At 43.7% G+C, this 22534-nt stretch overlaps 1 protein-coding gene across 1 annotated transcript in view; it reads left to right on the forward strand.

Moving 5' to 3' along the window:
- Positions 1–16732: 16732 nt before the first annotated feature.
- Positions 16733–22534, forward strand: part of LOC308304119 (interferon-induced protein 44-like) — a gene marked incomplete at both ends in the record, with an annotated part of 16798 nt that continues 10996 nt past the window's right edge. The window contains 3 exons of the mRNA XM_080748678.1: positions 16733–16784; positions 17266–17317; positions 18149–18344. Of these exons, the coding sequence (XP_080604804.1) occupies positions 16733–16784; positions 17266–17317; positions 18149–18344 (300 nt within the window). The remainder of the gene's footprint in view (positions 16785–17265; positions 17318–18148; positions 18345–22534) is intronic.

A 22534-nucleotide genomic window follows, 5' to 3' on the forward strand; every position in this document is an offset into this window, starting at 1 on the left:
AAATAGAAATACTAAGTTACAAGTCAAAGTCTGGAATTCAAAATGTACTCGAGTAAAAGTACTAAAGTGTTGTCACCAAAATGAACTTAAAGTACCAAAAGTAAAAAAAAAATAAATGTACAAAATGTTTGAAAATAGCTGAACGCATTGTGACGCATTTACTTGAGTACAGTACTTAAGTAAATGTACTTAGTTACTTTACACCACGGATGAGGAGGTACTGTACATCTAGCTGAGGAAACCATGTCCCTGAAAGATAAAAATCTAATTAGATGTAAAACAAAAAGATGGTGGTAAGTAACCCACCTGGAAATGTATCTTCAGTTTACTCAAGAGCTGAAGAGACAGGGGGACCCCGTTAAAAAAACCTTTGTTCTCAAAGTGGGGATCAGGGACCCTCAGGGGTCCTCGGGGGCAGGGTTCCACGTGGTCCCCATCATAACGATTGATATTAAACCAAATGGACACACGTTTATGTAACTGACAGTGTACAAGTGGAACCAAATGCACCCGTACAGGTTCATTTGGTTCCTTTGTACACTGGGGCGGGAACAGCATGATCCGTTTCAATGATGACAGGCTATTTTACCAGAGGTGGCCCCAGTGTCACGAGGAGACGACTTAGGCAAAAATATAGCTTGTAGCAACCAAGTGTAAAGCCCTTTGCACACAGGACAGTGGCGTTTTTTTTTTTTTTTTTTTTTCTCGTTTGCTGCATGAATAAAACACATTGGATTTGTTGTGCAATGCTGTGCGGAATCGGCGCTGCGGATCCCAAAAGGAGTCATAAAAGGAGTGATGAGTTTTTACCGCATGCGACAAGACACACTGTGCTCAAACAGAGTCAGTGTTACCAATGATACTAATGAAGGCTCTGTTCCATTCTGCTCAAACAGAGTCTGTTACCAATGATGCTGATGAAGGCTCTGTTCCATTCTGCTCAAACAGAGTCAGTGTTACCAATGATACTAATGAAGGCTCTGTTCCATTCTGCTCAAACAGAGTCAGTGTTACCAATGATACTAATGAAGGCTCTGTTCCATTCTGCTCAAACAGAGCCAGTGTTACCGATGATACTAATGAAGGCTCTGTTCCATTCTGCTCAAACAGAGTCAGTGTTACCAATGATACTAATGAAGGCTCTTTCCATTCTGCTCAAACGGAGTCCAAACATGAAGGTTCGCTACATTTTTCGGGGGATTAAGAAAAGATTAATTTTTGGTACAACAAATCAGAAAATCCATGATTCCATTTGCAAAATGTTTTGACAGCTGCTGAGAGTTTGTGTCTCATTCACTATACACTATACCACAAAGGAAAAATAAATACAACCCCCCCCCCCCCCAATATGTAGAGGTCAGCTCCATATATGGAGATCTAAGTAATGATCTATTTATATGGATATCCAGGTGATGATAGTCGGCAGTCTTGATTTGCAAATGAATTCTGTCTTGGCCATATGGAGCGTCCATATATGGGCATTGCCAAATATGGGCTTAATATTGATGACATCAGATCTCCATATATGATTGCCAGAAGAGGCTGTCTTGGTCATTGAGTCAACAATGTGATGTCACAACAGGACAGCTGTAGACATTGAGGTGTTACCCATCTATGGACAGACAGGATCTGTTGGGTTTCATAGTAAACTGTGACCTACGGTGGTAATAACGCTCCACGATTATAATCCATGGTAACCCTGCATCCACTGCCAAACCCTAGGATCGCATTCAACCTAAACGTTAGTTCACCTCTGACAGGGACGTGCTGGCCATTGGGAAAAGCGGGACAACTCCTGGCCGGTCCAGGCCGGCCATTAGGAAAAAAATAAAAATAAAATGTCGGCCTTCGTTCCATTCTCGTATCTCCAATTTTCAAATTTGTAGATTTTTTCGCAAAGCAAAGCCCTGCTTCATCATACAAGGCTGTCGCACATCATACAAGGCCGTCGCACAAAAGTAGTTTTCACTAGTTTAAACCATGTTTAATAGGATAAATACAAAACAAACGGTTTTGGACATACAAGGCTTCCACCCGACAACGACGAAATATAACTCATGTAATTGGCCCACTGGCTTGTCACTTGTCATGATCTGAAATGGCAAATCTTTGAGTAGCAGCAGTGATGTGGCGATGAGGGCCTCTCCAACTCTTTTTCCTGGGCTGAATCAGGGGCCCAGCACGTCCCTGACCTCTGATCAAAGTTAGGTGCGTTCACCTTAACTCTTTTACTGCCACAGAATTTAACAAAAAGCTCAATCCACCGCCAGCTAAATTGAGAATTGTCGCTCATCTTTGAAGGCCTACTGGAGAAAATCTGTTTTGACTATAAAGACAACAATGATATGGCAACGAAGAATAGAATGTCTACTTTGTAACAGAAAAAGATTTCGAGTTTTTATCATGTTCTATCCATTAGCTAGAAGCTGCAGAATATGGCCTAAAAACAGCTCTTTGAGAACATAAAGCTGAGAAAAATGCATTTTTGTGAAGAAGACATTTTCAGGCAGAAATCTCTCTTTAGCCTTTTATTGTTGGCTTCAGTAACATCACACCTATGATCAGTGGTTGTTTACAAACAAATTCAAAAAAATAAAAACAAGAAAAAGTGTTTTTTACACACTTTTAGTGTGTAAGAGCAGTAAGAGCAGTGCAGAACATTGACACACACAGTGACATGAGATTCAGCCTGAATCCTGCTTCAGCTTTCAGGGTTCTCTTTATCTCACACTTTTTAGGTTGAAGTACAGTACAAATGATTGTCTAGTTTTACGGGGGGTGGGCTGTAAGGTCGCAAGTGAATGACCTAGCTTTTCATTCAGCCTGCACAGGGCCTGGGGCTCCATTCTGTTTCACTACAGCCAGGCTCCTCCGGAAGGGCTCCACCGAGTCTGCTGAACTCTGCACCCCTACCACGTACACAAGCCTATGGTCGATCTGTAAATTATACAAATACATAATTACTATAAAATACATGAAAAATAGTACACCTCCAAGCTCACAACACGTCACAGCAGAATGGGTGGAGGTTGGGGGCCTAATATTTTCATCAAAAGGCTGTTTTAGAAATTCTCTAACATTCTATGCACTTCACTGCTTACCACACAAATATATATATAAACATATATATATAGTAATTATGTAAAAACAGCATTCATGGTCTGGAGAGGGCACTTTTTACAGATGGATAAAAGGGCAGGGGCACATGCTCTATGTGAGCATGTGTCTGGTGCTAAGTCTGCTTTACAGAAAAAAGGTTTTTGTTCTTTACCTATCCTTGTCCTTGGACGACTACGATGTGGCAATGAAGAAGTAGGCTCATCATCGTCGACTCATCATCTAAAATCATAGCCAGGAAATTATCAAAAGGTTTATATGTAAACAAATCAATTTACAATTTTGACATTTAGCAAATGACTTACAATAAGTTCATATGTAATACATAAAATGCAGATATAGTAAATAGTTACCATGCATTTACTGTCACAGTGAAATGCCCTTTATACCCTGTATGTATAATTGCGACCGTAGGTTGCACTTACTATCAAAACCTGCACAAACTGTGAGTGAGTCCGTCAGTCAGTCAGTCAGTCAGTCAGTCAGTCAGTCAGTCAGTCAGTCTTTCCGTCTGTCTGTCACACCTCACACGTCACACTATTGCCCTGCTCATATCTCCGCAACCGTTGCCCCGATCCATGCCAAATTTTGCACACACGCTCCTTGGCTGCCAAACTACAACCTCCAAGGACCCCCGGAGCTCCAGGGACCCCCAGGTCCCTGGGGGACCCCCAGATGTAAAAAAAGACCAAATGTGCAAAAATGACCAAATGACCACTCCAACATGGCTGCTCACGGGGAATTCCCGGGGACCACCCACTCCTGGTGCTCCAGAACGGATGCCAAAGTGGTGGCGCCCCCAGTGGAGGACCCCCTCCACTGCAGCTCACATAAAATGCCGTAACTCGGGCTAGGAGCGTCCGGGAGAGCCGGGGCCGGTACCTATTCGTCCGCCAAGCCAACGCGGAGACCCCACCCCTCATTTCTCAAATGGCCCTCTTCTAGCGCCACCATGAGGCCGATTCTTGCAAAACACATTTTTGGACACTGCTCCTACAGATTTTGCCCTAAAATCACGCACATCGGTACACAGTATGTCTACACATTGCCCACACAACTAGGAACCAATGGCAGTTACAGCCCTCTTTGTGTGTACATGTGACCTACGGTCGCTTATCTCCCGATTAGGGAGTCTTACTGGTATATACCAGTAAGACTCCCTAATCGGGAGATAAGCGACCGTTGGTCGCTTATCTCCACAAATAGGCCAAAAGTTTGTTTTACCAATTATTACACTCTATGTGAACATTTACATCAACAAATCCCAAGTACTATGCAGAACGACCCATTTCAAGTTTTTAATGTACAACAATATTTAGAAAATAGGTCTACAAGCTGACAGTCCTCGTCCCTTATATTCCCATAGGTTATATGGAGATCTCAGTGTTTGTCAGTCCTTGTTCATTTATGCCCATATATGGACATCTCTATATCTACTGTAACAGTCCTTGTCCCTTTATGCCCATATATGGAGATCTCTTAACTGTAAGTCCTTGTCCCTTTTATGCCCATATATGGATATTCCTGATGTCATCAGTATATGAACATATATGGGCTTTCTGATATGCCCATATATGGAGATCTCTTAACTGTAAGCCCTTGTCCCTTTTATGCCCATATATGGATATCCCTGATGTCATCCGTATATGCCCATATATGGGCTTTCTAATATGCCCATATATGGAGATCTCTGTATCTCCATATATGGGTATAAAAGGATACTTCAGGTCTGACATCAGGTTTGTTTATATTGGGTTGCTAGGTTTGACATCACAAACTCTATGGGCCATCTGACCTAGAAATCTATATTTGGGCATAGATGACTCATCGTGACCTCATCACACGTCGACCGCACGTGTGACGTGCGGTCGACCGCACGTGTGACCGACGGACGGCCGGTGGAGGTTTTCATACTAAACTGCGACCTTACGGTCGCAAAAATGTCACAATGCAACATAGCTCTGTTTACACAAAGCTGTACTCCCTCCAACTGTATATATGTTCCCCATTTTCAACAGTTTTTATTTGTAACACTTGCTTTGGCAATGTAAACGTATGTTTTCTCATGCCAATAAAGCTCCTTTGAATTGAACTGAAAAGCTACATCATCATCATCAGAGATGTAGGCCTACTGATGATGATGATGATGATGACGACATAGCGAGGTGGGTGCGGGGCGTCCACCGTACGTGCATAGTATGTGCACGCGCGTGCACCGCACGTGCACCACACGTAAAAAGAAACCTCTCCCTCTCTCACACACACACACACATAGTACGCACGCACACACAAACTAAGCCAATAAATCCTAAATTCCCATCAAATAATCCTAGTAGCTGTGCAGTGCACCGTACACTACACGCGGTACGTGCACGCGCGTGATAGGAACTCCACGTGTGTCCTGTGTAGCGACAAAAACAAACGCATGCACGTGGATCCTAACTGCTTGGATCAAGTTACTGATCCGGTCCGGATACGGAAACATTTCTTGCATGTATGTGTACGTGTAAATAGCCGGATGCAGTAGGCGGGCTCTAGACCGGATCCCAATGTCGGAGTGGCAACACGTCGCAATGGAAAACCGTTACCCCATCTCACTGATAGAGACCAGGCTTCCACACGGATGCTCTGTTATCACACAGTATACAACTATACAGTATACAACTATACCAGTAAGACTCCCTAATCGGGAGATAAGCGACCGTTGGTCGCTTATCTCCACAAATAGGCCAAAAAATTTGTTTTACCAATTATCAAGACATACGGGCAGTTGACAGTTTGCCATGGTTACTCATTGAAGTTGAATCTCCATATATGGAGATAACCTACGCATCACACTAAGTCTGACCTCACCAGCCCATATTTGGGCATGAGCAACTTATGTCTCCATATATGGAGATATGATGACATCACACAGTCCTCAGCCGATGATGTGGCGTGATGTCATACAATACACAAACGAGGCCTACAGTATAAAGGGGCAATTCTTGCCAGGAAAGAAGCATTTCTTCGACTCAGACCTTATCGCCAGGGTTGGCTTATAGCAGCTGTCGGTAGGACCATATATGGATTCTGTTAGTGTGGATCTCCTAACAGGGCATCATCTGGGATACAATCCCTTTTATGCCCATATATGGAGATCCCTAACAGAATCCCTTTCATGCCCATATATGGAGATCCCTAACAGAATCCCTTTTATGCCCATATATGGAGATCCCTAACAGCATCCCTTTTATGCCCATATATGGAGATCACTAACAGCTAACAGAATCCCTATTATGCCCATATATGGAGATCCCTAACAGAATCCCTTTTATGCCCATATATGGAGATCCCTAACAGAATCCCTTTTATGCCCATATATGGAGATCCCTAACAGAATCCCTTTTATGCCCATATATGGAGATCCCTAACAGAATCCCTTTTATGCCCATATATGGAGATCCTTAACAGAATCCCTTTTATGCCCATATATGGAGATCCCTAACAGAATCCCTTTTATGCCCATATATGGAGATCCCTAACAGAATCCCTTTTATGCCCATATATTATGGAGAAATCCCTGCTCTGAGTATCTGACATCAGTGTGATGTCACCTGTTTATGCCCATATATGGAGATCCCTGCTCTGCGTATCTGGTTGCTATGGTAAACAGTTGGTTGCTAGGGTAAAAAAACATGGTTGCTATGGTAAACAGTTGGTTGCTAGGGTAAACAGTTGGTTGCTAGGGTAAAACCATGGTTGCTAAGGTGGTTGCTAACGTACACTAACAAACCAGCAACAACAGACTGTTGCCACAGCAACGTACACAAAGGTTTGTGTACACATGTGGTGTGATGTCATACTGATGCGGAGATATGAGCAGGGCAAAGGTGTGACGTGTGACGTGTGACCGACCGACCGACCGACGGACGGCCGGTGGAGGTTTTCATAGTAAACTGCTCCCTGACGGTCGCAACAATACATACATGCACTGGATTTAAGTCTTACCACTTTGGACAGTAGAATCATGGCCTCTGTTCTCCGAGGGGTCTCTACACGGAAGCCATTCTTCGTTGGCCAAATCGTCCAGTTCGTCTGTCTCTTCGCGGTGGCGGCGGTACATGGTCTCTGCTGCTGCGGCGATGTGAGCCCCCGGGCGGGGGGATCCATCCTGCACGGGGGTCGAGCTCCGTCGGGATCGGTTTCCACAATATCAGGAGGCTCTTGATCCACTTTTGGACCCCGGTTCTTCGCGACTGGCACCATCTTCAATCTTTTTATCTTCAATACCAACGGCTACAGTGGACTGGCACCATCTTCAATCTTTTTATCTTCAATACCAACGGCTACAGTGGACTGGCACCATCTTCAATCTTTTTATCTTCAATACCAACGGCTACAGTGATCTTTTTCTCTTCTTCATCATCCTCATCATCATCATCATCATCATCATCATCACGACCACCACCACCATTCATGGGCGCTGGTCCTGGGTCACCAACACGGGTAGGTTGTGTAATCCTAATTCTAACAAAGTTTATTTCTATCCGTGGATCTGCTGCTGCTGCTCCTCGGCCAGGGGGGGTTGGGTCGCGCTTCGGCGGAATGATACCAGCAAGTTGAGGCTGAGTTGGCCTACTACTTGGCCTAATACATCTCAATATTCTAGTACTGCTAAATACTACTACCTACTACAATTACTATACTACTAATACTATAAAACAACTGATTTCCGACAAAATGATCGCTTTTACCAACGTGTCTCTCTCTCTCTCTCTCTACTAACAGTCCGATGCAAAAAACAATATAATCCCTCAAGGCTTGCAGCTAGGCAGGCGGAGCCAGGACAGGTGGTTTCCGGCTGTCCTCAAAACGTCCCGACGACCAATTATACATTGAAAAGTTGCGCAAGGATGTCTTTTTTCATAATCCATAAAAAACATCAAACGAACGAACGGCCGTATTGGCGCGCCTCACTCTCTAGAATTGGGGCGAACAGGAACGTCCAAAGCAGTATAAGAGTTAAAGGTGATACACCATGAAATTTCACTTTTCCTATTTTAAAAACTTTTTTGGGGGTCCCACTAGCACCTTCTATCCTCACAAAGTCCCATTTCTGACCGTTGTGTCTTTCTCTGGTTTTGAGAAGGCGAAGGTTAAAAGTATCCCACGGGTTCTCAAAACAGGCTATCCAGATTTGCTGCCGATTGTGACATCATCTGCCGATTGTGACGTCATCATAAAAAAAATTGTAAAAATTTGGCGCAGTTCAGGCCAAAGGTGGTACTGCAGCTGAAATGCTCTGAGAGCCAGTCAAAAATGAGAGAGGCTCTCTATTCAGGAGTGGTAATTTAGCCTCAAACCTTTTGAAAAACGTTTTTGGGACATAAACAATATGACATAAATACTTTTTAAATGCATGGTGTATCACCTTTAAACTATTGTGACACTGCAGTCAACAAGAAATCTTGTGAAATAAAGTGTTGTCAACCAATCATCAAGGACGATGATACACAAAAGAAGACAAAGACATCCTGCCATTCCCTTCATTAATGACTCATCAAGTGCATATCTTTCTTGACTCTCAGGTTTCCTTGCTCCAGCGTTCCATTGGCATTCATACCTTGGCGTTTCTGTGAGAAGCATTTGACATGTAATTATCACGTCCAATAAATCAAAGCAAGTCAAGTGTAGCTTGCAGGGTGTGTCTTTTGTCCTCTGTTACATCTGCATGCCTTGGGAGAATACCTGATCACCTTAATGAAAACAACTATTTAAGCTACCATGGCAACCAAACAAAAGGCTTAGCTGGTACAACTTGTCCTCCTTCTGTCCTCAAATGACACTATCCTTGCAGCTCACTTGCCGCTGTGTGGCCTTTTGACATGGAAGCATTCTTGGTACTGACAAAATATTATTAGAATGTTGTTAAGTTGCTCAGTATTTCTAGACTTCTCGTTTTAAAATGCGCAGCACATTGAAATAGATCCCATGTTGCATTAGGAGTCCAATTGGTATACATTGTAAGGCTAGGCCAACGTGTTTTTGTTCAAATCATTAACCCTAACCCTAACCCTAACCCGGTCGCCCGTGGCAAAAATGACCCCTGGTCAGGTGTGCCAAATGTTGTTGATCTAAGAGGATACCGAATCAGAGAAGTCAGAGCGTGTTATGTTTTGATATTGTTTAGACCATATTGTTTCAACCATGTATAGACCTATTTAATAATGGATTAATTTCAAACAGACCACTAGGGGGCAAGCCCAACTTGTTGCCAATGTTTTTTGAAATCCTTATGTCCATACCTAACACCATGCCAAAAATCTAAAACTAGTCACCAAGTGCATTGTTATGATTTTGCCTGAAAAACATTCCTTGGGCTGCAAACAACCCCCACTATGGTTTAGTGATGAGTCATCAATTTTCACAGTTTTGTAGGATCAGTTTTTCGGAAAGGGCTCCGCCTGCCTAGCTGCAAAAAAAAAAGAATGCTTGCATTGGATTCAGAATCACGAAAAAACCCTAGTTTGACCCCTCACATATGCTACTTAAAGCATATATATATATATATGTTACAGTTAGTTTGGGTAACTCAGTTAGATTGGGGTAGGAGCGCTTGTTTTTGTAAACCTAACCCTAACCCTAACCCCTTACCCTAAACCTAACCCTAAACCTAACCTCAGTAAAACTATGCCTAAACCTAATCCTAACCCTAACCTCAGTCAAATTATTCCTAGTTCCCCGAAGGAGGCGGCGCCTGCTCCACATTGTGCACAAAAACGAGCGCTCCTGTTCTCAATCTAACTGAATCTCAAACTAACTGACATATATATGCTTATAAATAATATATATATATATATGTATATATATATGTATATATATATATATATATATATATATATATATATATATATATATATATATATATATATATATATGTAACAGTGTTAATAAATACTTATTGTTTGGTTCAATTATGTTAAACTTGGGACACAGCCATGGTTATATTTTGAGTTTATTTATTGTTTTATGTCATGCACTTTTATTTTGAAGCTGCACTTTTAGTTTCCTGTTGCATTGTGGGAACCTCAGTACAGAGGAAGCCCACACTGCTGGTAAGAAGGTCACCTTTCTGCAGAGACAGACATTAATTCATTAAACATATCTATGCCTCATTAAAATGCATTTGAGTAGCTAAGCATGCACTCATTGTCCATACTTGTTGTCTAGCAGCACTCGTTTTTATAGTTCATTGTAAAAGAATGCTTCTTTGATATAGTAAAAAACGATTAGCATGTTAGCTGCTAACCCACTGTGTAAACACTAACATGGAGGCCTGCTGTCTCTAAACAGGAGGTGACCAAAGAGAGTACTGTGTCTGAGCTGTGGTTTGTGTCCCTACATTTATGTTTCCAGGTATGTCATGCTGTACAGTGTGTGTAATCTTTTCTATTTTGGGGGATTGTTATATTATTTTGTACAGTATGGTGTTGGTTATTTCAGACAGAGGCCTACCTGCCATTTTGCATTTATGCCAGCAGGGCGGCGTTAAAGTTCATTAATTCTGTCTTTTGCATTATAAAACTGGAGCTTTAGAGGGGATATGGTTGTTCTGCATTTGTGTAAACTTTTGTAACATGATGATTTAATTGAGCCAGATTGAATTGATATATTGTTTTATAAGAAATGTATTTTATTATTTTATTTGAATGTTTATCAGACTTTATGTAAAAAATATCCACTATACGATCAATGTAACCTCAGTACAGAGGAAGCCCACACTGCTGGAGGTGACCAAAGAGAGTACTGTGTCTGAGCTGTGGTTTGTGTCCCTACATTTATGTTTCCAGAATAAAACCACACTCTACTGCTCCACATCTGCATCCTTGTGAGTTCTTGATGAGACAGCAGGCAGGACAGACAGGAGAGGTCACATATATATATATATATATGAATATGTCTGTGGTTTCACACGTTATTTTATATTTTAGCAACAGTAAAAACAGCACATTATAAACAGTGCTTTTATTTTACTTTCCACAGACAAAAAATGTCATTTGGCATGTTTTAACTGTGTGCCAAATGTCATGCTTTTATCGTAAAGTGCAAAATCTTTTGCCCGAAACGGACTATGATTTAGTCTGGCTACCAACAGGCTTCTTTGGCTTAATTATGAAATTTGGTATATATTTTTTTCTATTGGCCTAAAATGTTGTCTATATATATACAGTCATGAAACCACCTGCTGACCGCCTGTCAGCATTGAGCATTCTTTTTTCATCAGGGGTAAAAAGTTTGGGCCCATTCACTTACTATAAAGGAAAAAAAATACCCCCCAAAAATCGGGTCCGCATCAGTGTGCCGACGGGTCAGTATGCAGACACTAAAACTAACCCTAACTCTACCCCTAATCTTAAACCTAACCCTAAACCTAACCTCGGTAATCGTGACGAGTAACTAATCTGCCGACGCTAGTCGGAATAGCGGCCCGTCTGCATATTCCCCGTCCCCCAAAAATCTGATTTAACACTTTAAAAATGGCTGATTTCAGGCTTAACTGCCAAATTCACCCATAATAACAATAAGGCAAGGCATTCATGAGATAGCAGCCATTATGTTTTCAGATCACGGGAATAACTGGGGAAACTCGTGAGGGGGCAGTCTATTTCAACATTGTGAAAAGTATGATTTAGTTTTAGTCATAGTCTTTCGAAAAAAGTGAAATGTTTTAGTTTCAGTTGACTAAATATCATTAGATTTTGGTTGACTAAATCCACAGTTGACTTTGTTGACAAAAATGTAATTTGGCGGGGCTTGATGGCGTATGATTTTCAGGGGTTGACACTAAGGTCTCAGAGGCACTTGCCTGTCGGGCAAGTACAGGTCATGTTCTACTTGCCCTCGGGTCATGGCCGCGCGCAATGAGGGCCTCTCCAACTCCTTGCTCTTGTCTTTGTTTTGTTTTTTTCCCCTCTTATCTATCTTTTCTTACGTCTCTGTAACTTTGTAAATAACTGTATACTGCTGTGCTACTACTGGACAACTGAATTTCCCCCTTGGGATCTATCTATCTATCTATCCTTTTCCCCGGCTGAATCAGGGGCCCAGCACGCCCCTGCTTGTATCACTTCACAAAATTTCGGCGCGTAATAACTGCTCCACAATCTCTTTTGCCTAGCAACGTGATTTAAACTTTAAAAAGCTCACACGACTTTGGACTTTTTCCGGCCAACTCGACCGCCACTTATTTCCGGGTTGTGACCCATTGTATCTGCGGTGGCCGCTGGGTGGCCCGAGGTGGGTGCGTTTTATTTCATGACAAAAAGAATGTATTTTACAGAGTAGGTGGGGTGCTGAGGGGCTCAACACCGCGGAGAATAGACTTTCAACAACGCTAAACTACCTTTGGTTTGGTGAGTAGTGAAGTAGTTTTGTTCATTTTGACTCAAGTTGAGCGCTGGTAGGGGCTGAGAAAACGCGGTCTATTCATTTGCCGACGGGTCTGTCAGAGCGTCACTGTAGGTGACGCGATGGACCAGAGCTAGGCTATTATTAACCCTCTCCTATTTTAATATGATAAAGGCATTTATGAAAGTGATTCAAATCTGGACATTATAGAAATGGACAGAATACACTAAACACCAAAATTATAAGTTGATGCATGACATTCAATGCCATATTTTTACAAACTGTTATCGAGGTATCGTTATACCTCGATAACGATACCTTCCTACCCACAGACCTACCTCCTACGTCCTGTGTGTGTGCGTGCGTGCGTGCGTGTGCATGCGTGTGTGCATGTGTGTGTGCATGTGTGTGTGTGCATGTGTGTGCATGTGTGTGCACGGGGCGGGCTATGGGAGGATGAGCAGGAAGCCAGGTGTGGTTAAGACCAGAGTGATCTAGCATGAGAGTGACGACACTAGCATTGACTTCCATGGTAGGAATGGAATGAGGAAATGCTTGTTCTTTCTCAATGGGAGAGTTATAACGTTTGGAACTACAGTATGACACTGAGCGTGTCGCGACTCTCTTCTTCAACGCCTCTGGTTCCAACCAAACCTCCCTGTCAGCACAGACGATCAGACTCTTCAAGGCTTCTGAACAGATTGGTGTTATCGACTGCGTTGTCTACGGGGTAAAGGCCAAATAAGGTAATTCACACTCAAACTCCTAAAATGTTGTTTAACCCACTTAGGCCTAGAATTATTGAATGCTTTAACCATTGAAAAATAGAGCTTGTAGATCTGCTATTTTTGAAAAAGTCGTGAAAATGTGTGCAAATCTTTGAATATATGTATTTTTAAAGCGAACGTTTGTAACACAAATATTTGCTTCTGGGGGGTCCCTGATACAATATTTTGAGATGCGGGTCCGTCATAGGACTTTTATCACAAACAAATAACTGAGTAAGCATGTTTGTGCTCTCACTGCATATCTCCATATACAGTACATGGATCTCCATATATGGGTACCAGGGGTCTCCATATATGGGTAACTAGTCCGATATACATCACTGGCCAGATGGCCAAGACACGCCTGAGGCGTCTTACTAGTTATCTTTAGTTCATGTCAGGTGTGTCACATGTTGTTGATCTCTGAAGTCTAATCTTAAATCTTTAAAACAAATATAGTATATATCAGGGGTGCCCAACCTTTTTTGACCCAAGGTCTACTTTGAAAATGTGCCACCTAGCTGAGGGCTACCAGCCCAAAATGTACCGTAACACCCATTCAATATACATGTGAAAAACAGAAAATATTAATAGATATTATAACATTGTACTCACTGTACTGTACTGTAATCATACTGTATAGTAGGAATTGTAATTGAATGAAACGATTGCAACTTCTCACATTGGGCATACAGACAGCATGACCATTTATTGCACACTCTGCATACATGCACTGACAACACACTCACACAAAACCTGTGGATTTATGTCAAGTCACTGATAGTTCTCTTTTTTATATAGTTTTTTTTTTTCTTTTTCTTTTTTTATAGTTTTTTTATAGTTTTTTTTTGTCCTTTATTCCATGTCAGTCTCTCTGCCTTAGTGGGAAACCTGGCACTGGGAAGAGGAGGCTAGCCTGTCAAAGTCAGGGTTGTATGAGCTGGTTGCAAGTTTTAGTCTAAATTAGGCAGGCCACAAGGTGCTCATCTGTGGCTCTGTACTTTGACTTGATGAACTTCATGTGAGAAAAAGCAGACTCACACAGGTAGGTTGATCCAAATAAAGCAGTTATGTTCATGGCACATCTCCTGGAGCGAGGAATTTCCTCCGCTCCATTCCTCCGCTCCGCTCCGCTCCAAGCCGACCCTATTGGGGCCGCGCGCCGCATGTTTCCAACAAAACAGAGCCGTGCGCAGTAGCCTACTAGTGCAGTGAAGCCTTGTTGGCACCGCGGAGACGGAGAGGAGAACAGACAGAGAATTCCCTTTATCACGATTTCACTCATCCACACACGTAGGCTATGTTTATAATACATAGCCTACCTTGTGTCAGTTAAGTTATATATCACCAGCCAGTCAACGGATACGAATTCAAGTGAGACTGATTGAAAAACACACGCCACGAGTCGCCTCCGTCTCTCGGTTGTGGTGATTAATCAATAACCAGCTGGATTTAATATTGCCCGTCTTATTAAAAAATACAATGCCTTAGATTAGATGGCGTCTTTTGTAACAGTGAACGCAGGTCTCCATCAAGCCGAGGCTCACGTAACGTTACCGCAGGCATTTGTGTTGGGAACACTTGTTGTGCAAAGCAAAGGAGAAAGTGTTTCGCATATGGTAGCAAAATACTTTTTTTATTTTGGCTGGTGACTCTGATTGACGACCCTGAGCGGAGCGTGGAGCGAGCGCGGAGCGAGAAATGCGAAAATCAACGTGAGCGACGGAGCGGCGGGGAGCGGAGCGGTGCGGTGGCCGACCAGAGCGATGAGCGAGCGGGACAAGAGCCCTCTGGAGCGCGGAGCGGCTTTAGTTGCCGCTCCACTCCGCTCACATGCTCTGACTACTACACGTTGAGTTGAGTTCAGTCAACATCATCCACTCGCTCGGAGTCGTTTCACTGAAACGCCCGATGTATGTCCTCCCCCCCCCCCCCGAATTAATAAATTATTTATTTGAAATCATCTCGCGGTCCACTGGTAACCAGCCCGCGATCTACCGGTCGACCGCGATCGACTGGTTGGGCACCCCTGGTATATATAATAACGGTCAACGATAGTTAAGTTTATGCTGTGCTCAGTGGGAATGGTGCGCGTGCAACTGGTGGCGGCCCACATCAAGTCACCTTTAGACCAATGTGGCCCCCAACCCAGAATGATCCAAGAGAAGTCAGCACACATTATTTGTATTGTATTTTTCTACACTGTTTAGAGCAGTGGTTCCCAAACGTTTCAGGTCGAGACCCAAAAGAGAAATTAGACGTTTGCCCGGGAACCAAATAGAAAACAGACGATCTACAAGCTCACAACGCGACACTTCACGTCACGTTGTGAGCTTGTAGAGCGGCTATTTTCACTACTCTTAAATATTCGTTTTCTAATTATTGGAATTTCTTAGATTTTTATTTTATTTATTCATGAAACTCTTAGCTTTTTAGGAAAATGTTTATAAATAAAAATATGTCCATGACCCACAAACGGGTCCCGACCCAGTGTTTGTGAACCAGTGGTTTAGACTGATTGTAGGTTCTTAGTATTTCCCCCCCTTTTTTTACATTACGACTATTTTTTATGTTCAATTAGAGAATCCACAGAATCCAGATCCCTACCAGACCATCCTGCCACCATGGACCCCAGCTGGACTCCAGACCAGCAGAGGGCGCTGTGTCGTAGAAATATTTCTAGAGTTACAAATATGTGTAAGAATCTCACAAGGCTACATACTCATGTAGATGTACCTGCAGCTGTCAATCTAACAGCTGAGTTCTCTCCCCCGCTACTTCACTCTGTCGGCATAATCTGTACTGTGTGTAACTATTTCTATGTTGCTTTATCTTTAGAACATAACCTTATAAGACCATGTTACCATGTTAGAATAGCATCTTGGACTATAAGAGCTGTATGATAATGGTGTAGGGGAGGCTTGTGCCCAGAGGGGCTGACAGGAGAGGCCAGGAGGCCTTCTCCTCTGATCCTGTGAATACTGTCACTATTTGCCTCTTTGGAATAAATCTTTGTCAACTCTTCAAATCCTTCATCCTTGTGGAACATTAATTAATTCCTATCATAGCTGTGCTCCCAGCTTAGTGGAAACATGTCACTGAAGCTCCTCTACAAGGCTTCTGTCCATGGTTTCACTGCAGCAGCGTTCTGGCAGAGATGTAACAACCAGAAGCCCACTGTGTCTGTGGGATACAATAACTCTGGATACGTCTTTGGGGGATACACCACCGTAGCATGGGATCAAAGTGGTCAATGGCAAAACGATGACAAGGCTTTTCTGTTCACCTTTAAGGGGGCAAATGTTATCAAATATCAGGTCACCGTTCCCACTAATGCAGTGTACATGTACAGCAGCAGTGGTCCTCGTTTTGGAAGCAGTTTGATTTTTTTTCATGGTAGCCCAGCTGTAGCGTACAGCAATCCTAATGCAAATCCATACAAATTCACTGAAGCAGAAATGCATGGCAATGACAAGAATCTCACTGAATGTGCGGTTTACACAGTGGAAGGTGAGTTCAATAAATGAAATAAAAAAACAAACATGCAAACATCACTTTTTTGTTTTACCATCGTTGTTCTGACTGTGGAGATGTGTAGTGTCAGTCGAAGAAGAAACCATTCTAATATCTTTTAGTTGGGTTTATTACGGGGTTGATTTTTACGAAATTGATAATATATGTAGTTTCATATAGTTTTTTTTATAGCCTACTCAGTTTTAATCATCATAGTTTAGATTTTACAGTTTTCATTTTACAGTTTTTCATTCGCCCAATAAGTATTGGGCGAATATTTTTGATCACAGTTTTAGTCAATGAAATCAACACTGGTTCATTAACACTATTCTCTCTCTCTCTCCACTCCCGACTTCTTCACCCCCACTCTCTTCTTACTTCCTGCTTCCTGTAGTCTCACAGCCCACCCCCCTAACCCAACCCCCTCCCACCCCCCAAACCCCTCCCACCCCCCTCCCCACCCCCCAACCCCCTCCAGCAGAGAGTAAACTCCTGGAGAAACCATGGAGGAACATGGACTGGACTCCTGAGTAAGTATGGATCTGGATTAGTCTGTTTATTCATGAGAACTGAATGACTCACACATACAATAGTGTTCTTTACTGTAGCTGTCGGCAGGAAACCTTGAATGTCCAAAAGCGTTACATTTCTAAGGAAATGTCAAATAAAATTGATCCAATTTTATGATTTAGTCATTAGAAACAAATTAACCAGAACTTCCATTACCTATGATAACTATTAACTATGACTATATTACCTATGATAACTATGACTATATTACCTATGATAACTATGACTATATTGTTCACCACTGTATATTATAGTTGGTGTGCCATCCACTTCAAATGTTCAGCAGATCGTCTATTTTAGATACTTTTGTATTAGGACAAAATCTAAGAATAATATATACAAAGTTTAAACATGAAGATGTGAGCTTGTACATCTGTTATTTTCAAAAGACTTTTACACAATTTAGACGTGACATTGTTCATTACTAGTACTTTTAATTTTGGTAACTTGGGTATATTTTGTTGCAGACATTCGAGCAAACCAATTAAACAATTTGAGAACTTTCCCCACCACCTGTGTTTGATCTGCTGGCATCTCTGTAATGTAATGTACTGTAATGTACTGTAATGTACTGTAATGTAATGTACTGTACTGTACTGTACTGTACTGTAATGTAATGTACTGTACTGTACTGTACTGTACTGTACTGTAATGTACTGTAATGTAATGTACTGTACTGTACTGTACTGTAATGTACTGTACTGTACTGTACTGTACTGTACTGTAATGTACTGTACTGTACTGTACTGTACTGTAATGTAATGTACTGTAATGTAATGTAATGTGTTCAGGAACAGGAGGAAGCTACTGGACCACATCCAGAGCTACAAGCCCACCATCAGGACCGTCTCCCAGGTCAGGGTTCTGCTGGTTGGAGCCGTGGGAGCCGGGAAGTCCAGCTTCTTCAACTCCATCAAGTCCGTCTTCAGAGGACACGTGGCCAGCCAGGCCATGGCTGGCAGCTGTGGAACCAGCCTCACCACCAAGGTATGTAAGATACCACCATAACACCACCAAGGTAGAGCTACCTCTACCTCTAACCCTAACCCTCACCAAGGTATGTAAGCTACCACCATAACACCACCAAGGTAGAGCTACCTCTACCTCTAACCCTAACCCTCATCACCAAGGTATGTAAGCTACCACCATAACACCAGCCTCACCACCAAGGTAGAGAGAGCACTGGCTACCTAACTCTAACCCTAACCATAACCCTAACCCTCACCACCAAGGTATGTAAGCTACCACCATAACACCACCAAGGTAGAGAGAGCACTGGCTACCTAACTCTAACCCTAACCATAACCATAATACCAAAACCTCCACGGGCTGTCTGTGAGTCAGTCAGTCAGTGAGTCAGTGAGTCCGTCACACTTTTGCCCTGCTCATATCTCCACAACCGTTGCCCCCATCCATGCCAAATTTTGCACACACACTCCTTGACTGCCAAACTACAACCTCCAAGGACCCCCGGAGCCCCAGGGACCCCCAGGTCCCTGGGGGACCCCCAGATGTAAAAAATGACCAAATGTGCTCACACGTCACACGTCACACTTTTTCCCTGCTTATATCTCCGCACCCGTTGACCCCATCCATGCCAGATTTTACACACACACTCCTTGCCTGCCAAACTACAACCTTCAAGGACCCCCGGAGCCCCAGGGACCCCCAGGTCCCTGGGGGACCCCCAGATGTAAAAAATGACCAAATGTGCAAAAATGACCAAATGACCACCCCAACGGGGCTGCTCACGGGGAATTCCCGGGGACCACCGACTCCTGCTGCTCCAGAACGGATGCAAAAGTGGTGGCGCCCCCAGTGGAGGACCCCCTGCCACTGCAGCGCACATAAAATGCCGTAACTCGGGCTAACAGCGTCCGGGAGAGCCGGGGCCGGTACCTATTCGTCCGCCAAGGCAACGCGGAGACCCCACCCCTCATTTCTTGCATGGCCCTATTCTAGCGCCACCTTCAGGCCGATTTTTAAAACACATTTTTGGACACTGCTCCTACAGTTTTTGCCCTAAAATCACGAATATCACTACACTCATGTCATCAACATGGATCAGGAAGATTTGGGAAAAACACATTTTTGCCCTATTTGTGGAGATAAGCCACCTACGGTCGCTTATCTCCCGTTTAGGGAGTCTTACTGGTAGTATACCAACCTCACCACCAAGGTATGTAACCCACCACCATAACACCACCAAAATAGAGAGAGCACTGGCTACCTAACTCTAACCCTACACCACCAAGGTATGTAACCCACCACCATAACACCACCAAGGTATGTAACCCACCACCATAACACCACCAAGGTAGAGAGAGCACTGGCTACCTAACTCTAACCCTAACCACCAACCAGTGCTTAATTCATAAATGAATTGGTGCCGGAGCCCTGGGCTGGGCCCTCAAGCAACCTAAAGGCCTGTCCATACCGTCTCCGACCACTGAACCTGTTGTTGCGACTGTCAGGTCGCAGTTACTATCAAAACCTCGACCAGCTGTCCGTCACTCTGTCAGTCAGTCAGTCTGTCACACGTCACACGTCACACTTTTGCCCTGCTCATATCTCCGCAAATCGTTGCCCCGATCCATGCCAAATTTTGCACACACACTCCTTGCCTGCCAAACCACAACCTCACACTATACATACATACATACATACAATACTGTTGTATGACGGTCGCTTATCTCCCGATTAGGGAGTCTTACTGGTGGTAAATGTCCGGTTCAACTACAAAATGGCGTCACTCGCATCTCCTGACAAGCATTACCCCGAATTAGAGTTCGGAAAGCTGCACGTCATGAAGACGGAACTCTCCAACAAAATGTTTGCTGGTCGGAGACAGTATGGACAGGAGACAGTATGGACAGGAGACAGTATGGACAGGAGACAGTATGGACAGGAGGCAGTATGGACAGGAGGCAGTATGGACAGGAGGCAGTATGGACAGGAGACAGTATGGACAGGAGGCAGTATGGACAGGAGGCAGTATGGACAGGAGGCAGTATGGACAGGAGACAGTATGGACAGGAGACAGTATGGACAGGAGGCAGTATGGACAGGAGGCAGTATGGACAGGAGACAGTATGGACAGGAGACAGTATGGACAGGAGGCAGTATGGACAGGAGACAGTATGGACAGGAGGCAGTATGGACAGGAGACAGTATGGACAGGAGACAGTATGGACAGGAGACAGTATGGACAGGAGACAGTATGGACAGGAGGCAGTATGGACAGGAGGCAGTATGGACAGGAGGCAGTATGGACAGGAGACAGTATGGACAGGAGACAGTATGGACAGGAGGCAGTATGGACAGGAGACAGTATGGACAGGAGACAGTATGGACAGGAGACAGTATGGACAGGAGACAGTATGGACAGGAGGCAGTATGGACAGGAGACAGTATGGACAGGAGACAGTATGGACAGGAGACAGTATGGACAGGAGACATTATGGACAGGAGACAGTATGGACAGGAGGCAGTATGGACAGGAGACATTATGGACAGGAGACATTATGGACAGGAGACAGTATGGACAGGAGACAGTATGGACAGGAGACAGTATGGACAGGAGACAGTATGGACAGGAGGCAGTATGGACAGGAGACAGTATGGACAGGAGGCAGTATGGACAGGAGACAGTATGGACAGGAGGCAGTATGGACAGGAGACAGTATGGACAGGAGACAGTATGGACAGGAGACAGTATGGACAGGAGACATTATGGACAGGAGACAGTATGGACAGGAGACAGTATGGACAGGAGACAGTATGGACAGGAGACATTATGGACAGGAGACAGTATGGACAGGAGACAGTATGGACAGGAGACAGTATGGACAGGAGACAGTATGGACAGGAGGCAGTATGGACAGGAGACAGTATGGACAGGAGACAGTATGGACAGGAGACAGTATGGACAGGAGGCAGTATGGACAGGAGGCAGTATGGACAGGAGACAGTATGGACAGGAGACAGTATGGACAGGAGACAGTATGGACAGGAGACAGTATGGACAGGAGGCAGTATGGACAGGAGACAGTATGGACAGGAGACAGTATGGACAGGAGACAGTATGGACAGGAGACATTATGGACAGGAGGCAGTATGGACAGGAGACATTATGGACAGGAGACAGTATGGACAGGAGACAGTATGGACAGGAGACAGTATGGACAGGAGACAGTATGGACAGGAGGCAGTATGGACAGGAGACAGTATGGACAGGAGACAGTATGGACAGGAGACAGTATGGACAGGAGACAGTATGGACAGGAGGCAGTATGGACAGGAGGCAGTATGGACAGGAGACAGTATGGACAGGAGACAGTATGGACAGGAGACAGTATGGACAGGAGACAGTATGGACAGGAGACAGTATGGACAGGAGGCAGTATGGACAGGAGACAGTATGGACAGGAGACAGTATGGACAGGAGACAGTATGGACAGGACAGGAGACAGTATGGACAGGACAGGAGACAGTATGGACAGGAGACAGTATGGACAGGAGACAGTATGGACAGGAGACAGTATGGACAGGAGACAGTATGGACAGGCCTTTGAGTTATATTAAGGCATAAGAGCTGCTACTTAAGACAATCAAAATACAGCCCAATGTCTTCAACACAAAACAGGCAAAAAACGGTGGCAAGCCATCGTGATTTACACAAATATATGAATAAGCTACATCACAATTTGTGCATTGAGTGCATGCTGCTTGCATATATTATGATTTCTCATTAACCCATTTAGGCCTAGAATTATAGCAAAAATAGCAGATATACAAGCTCACAGTGCGGCACCGAGTGCCGCGCTTGTGAGCTTGTAGATCTGCTATTTTTTTTAAATGGTGAAAATTCGTATTTTTACCCGATTTTGATCCGATTCTATAAGTGTCTTTTGAATCCTTCTAAGGTTTTTTGTAAAACCAATGTTTCTATGTCAGCGATTTGGCCAGCCATCTAACTGGAGCTCAGTTAGTCTGTTCTTGAGAGACTACTATGTCAGTGGTTCTCAAACCTCTTCATGTGAAGGACCCCCACAATGATATATATTTGGCCACGGACCCCCATCTCAAAATATTTAGTTCCAGGGACCCCCCCAGAAGCAAAATTTGAGTTACAAACGTTCGCTTTAAAAATACATATATTCAAAGATTTTCACGAC

This window comes from Nannobrachium achirus, assembly GCF_963921795.1.
Source record: "Nannobrachium achirus genome assembly, chromosome: 19".
Classification (NCBI taxonomy): Eukaryota; Metazoa; Chordata; class Actinopteri; order Myctophiformes; family Myctophidae; genus Nannobrachium; species Nannobrachium achirus.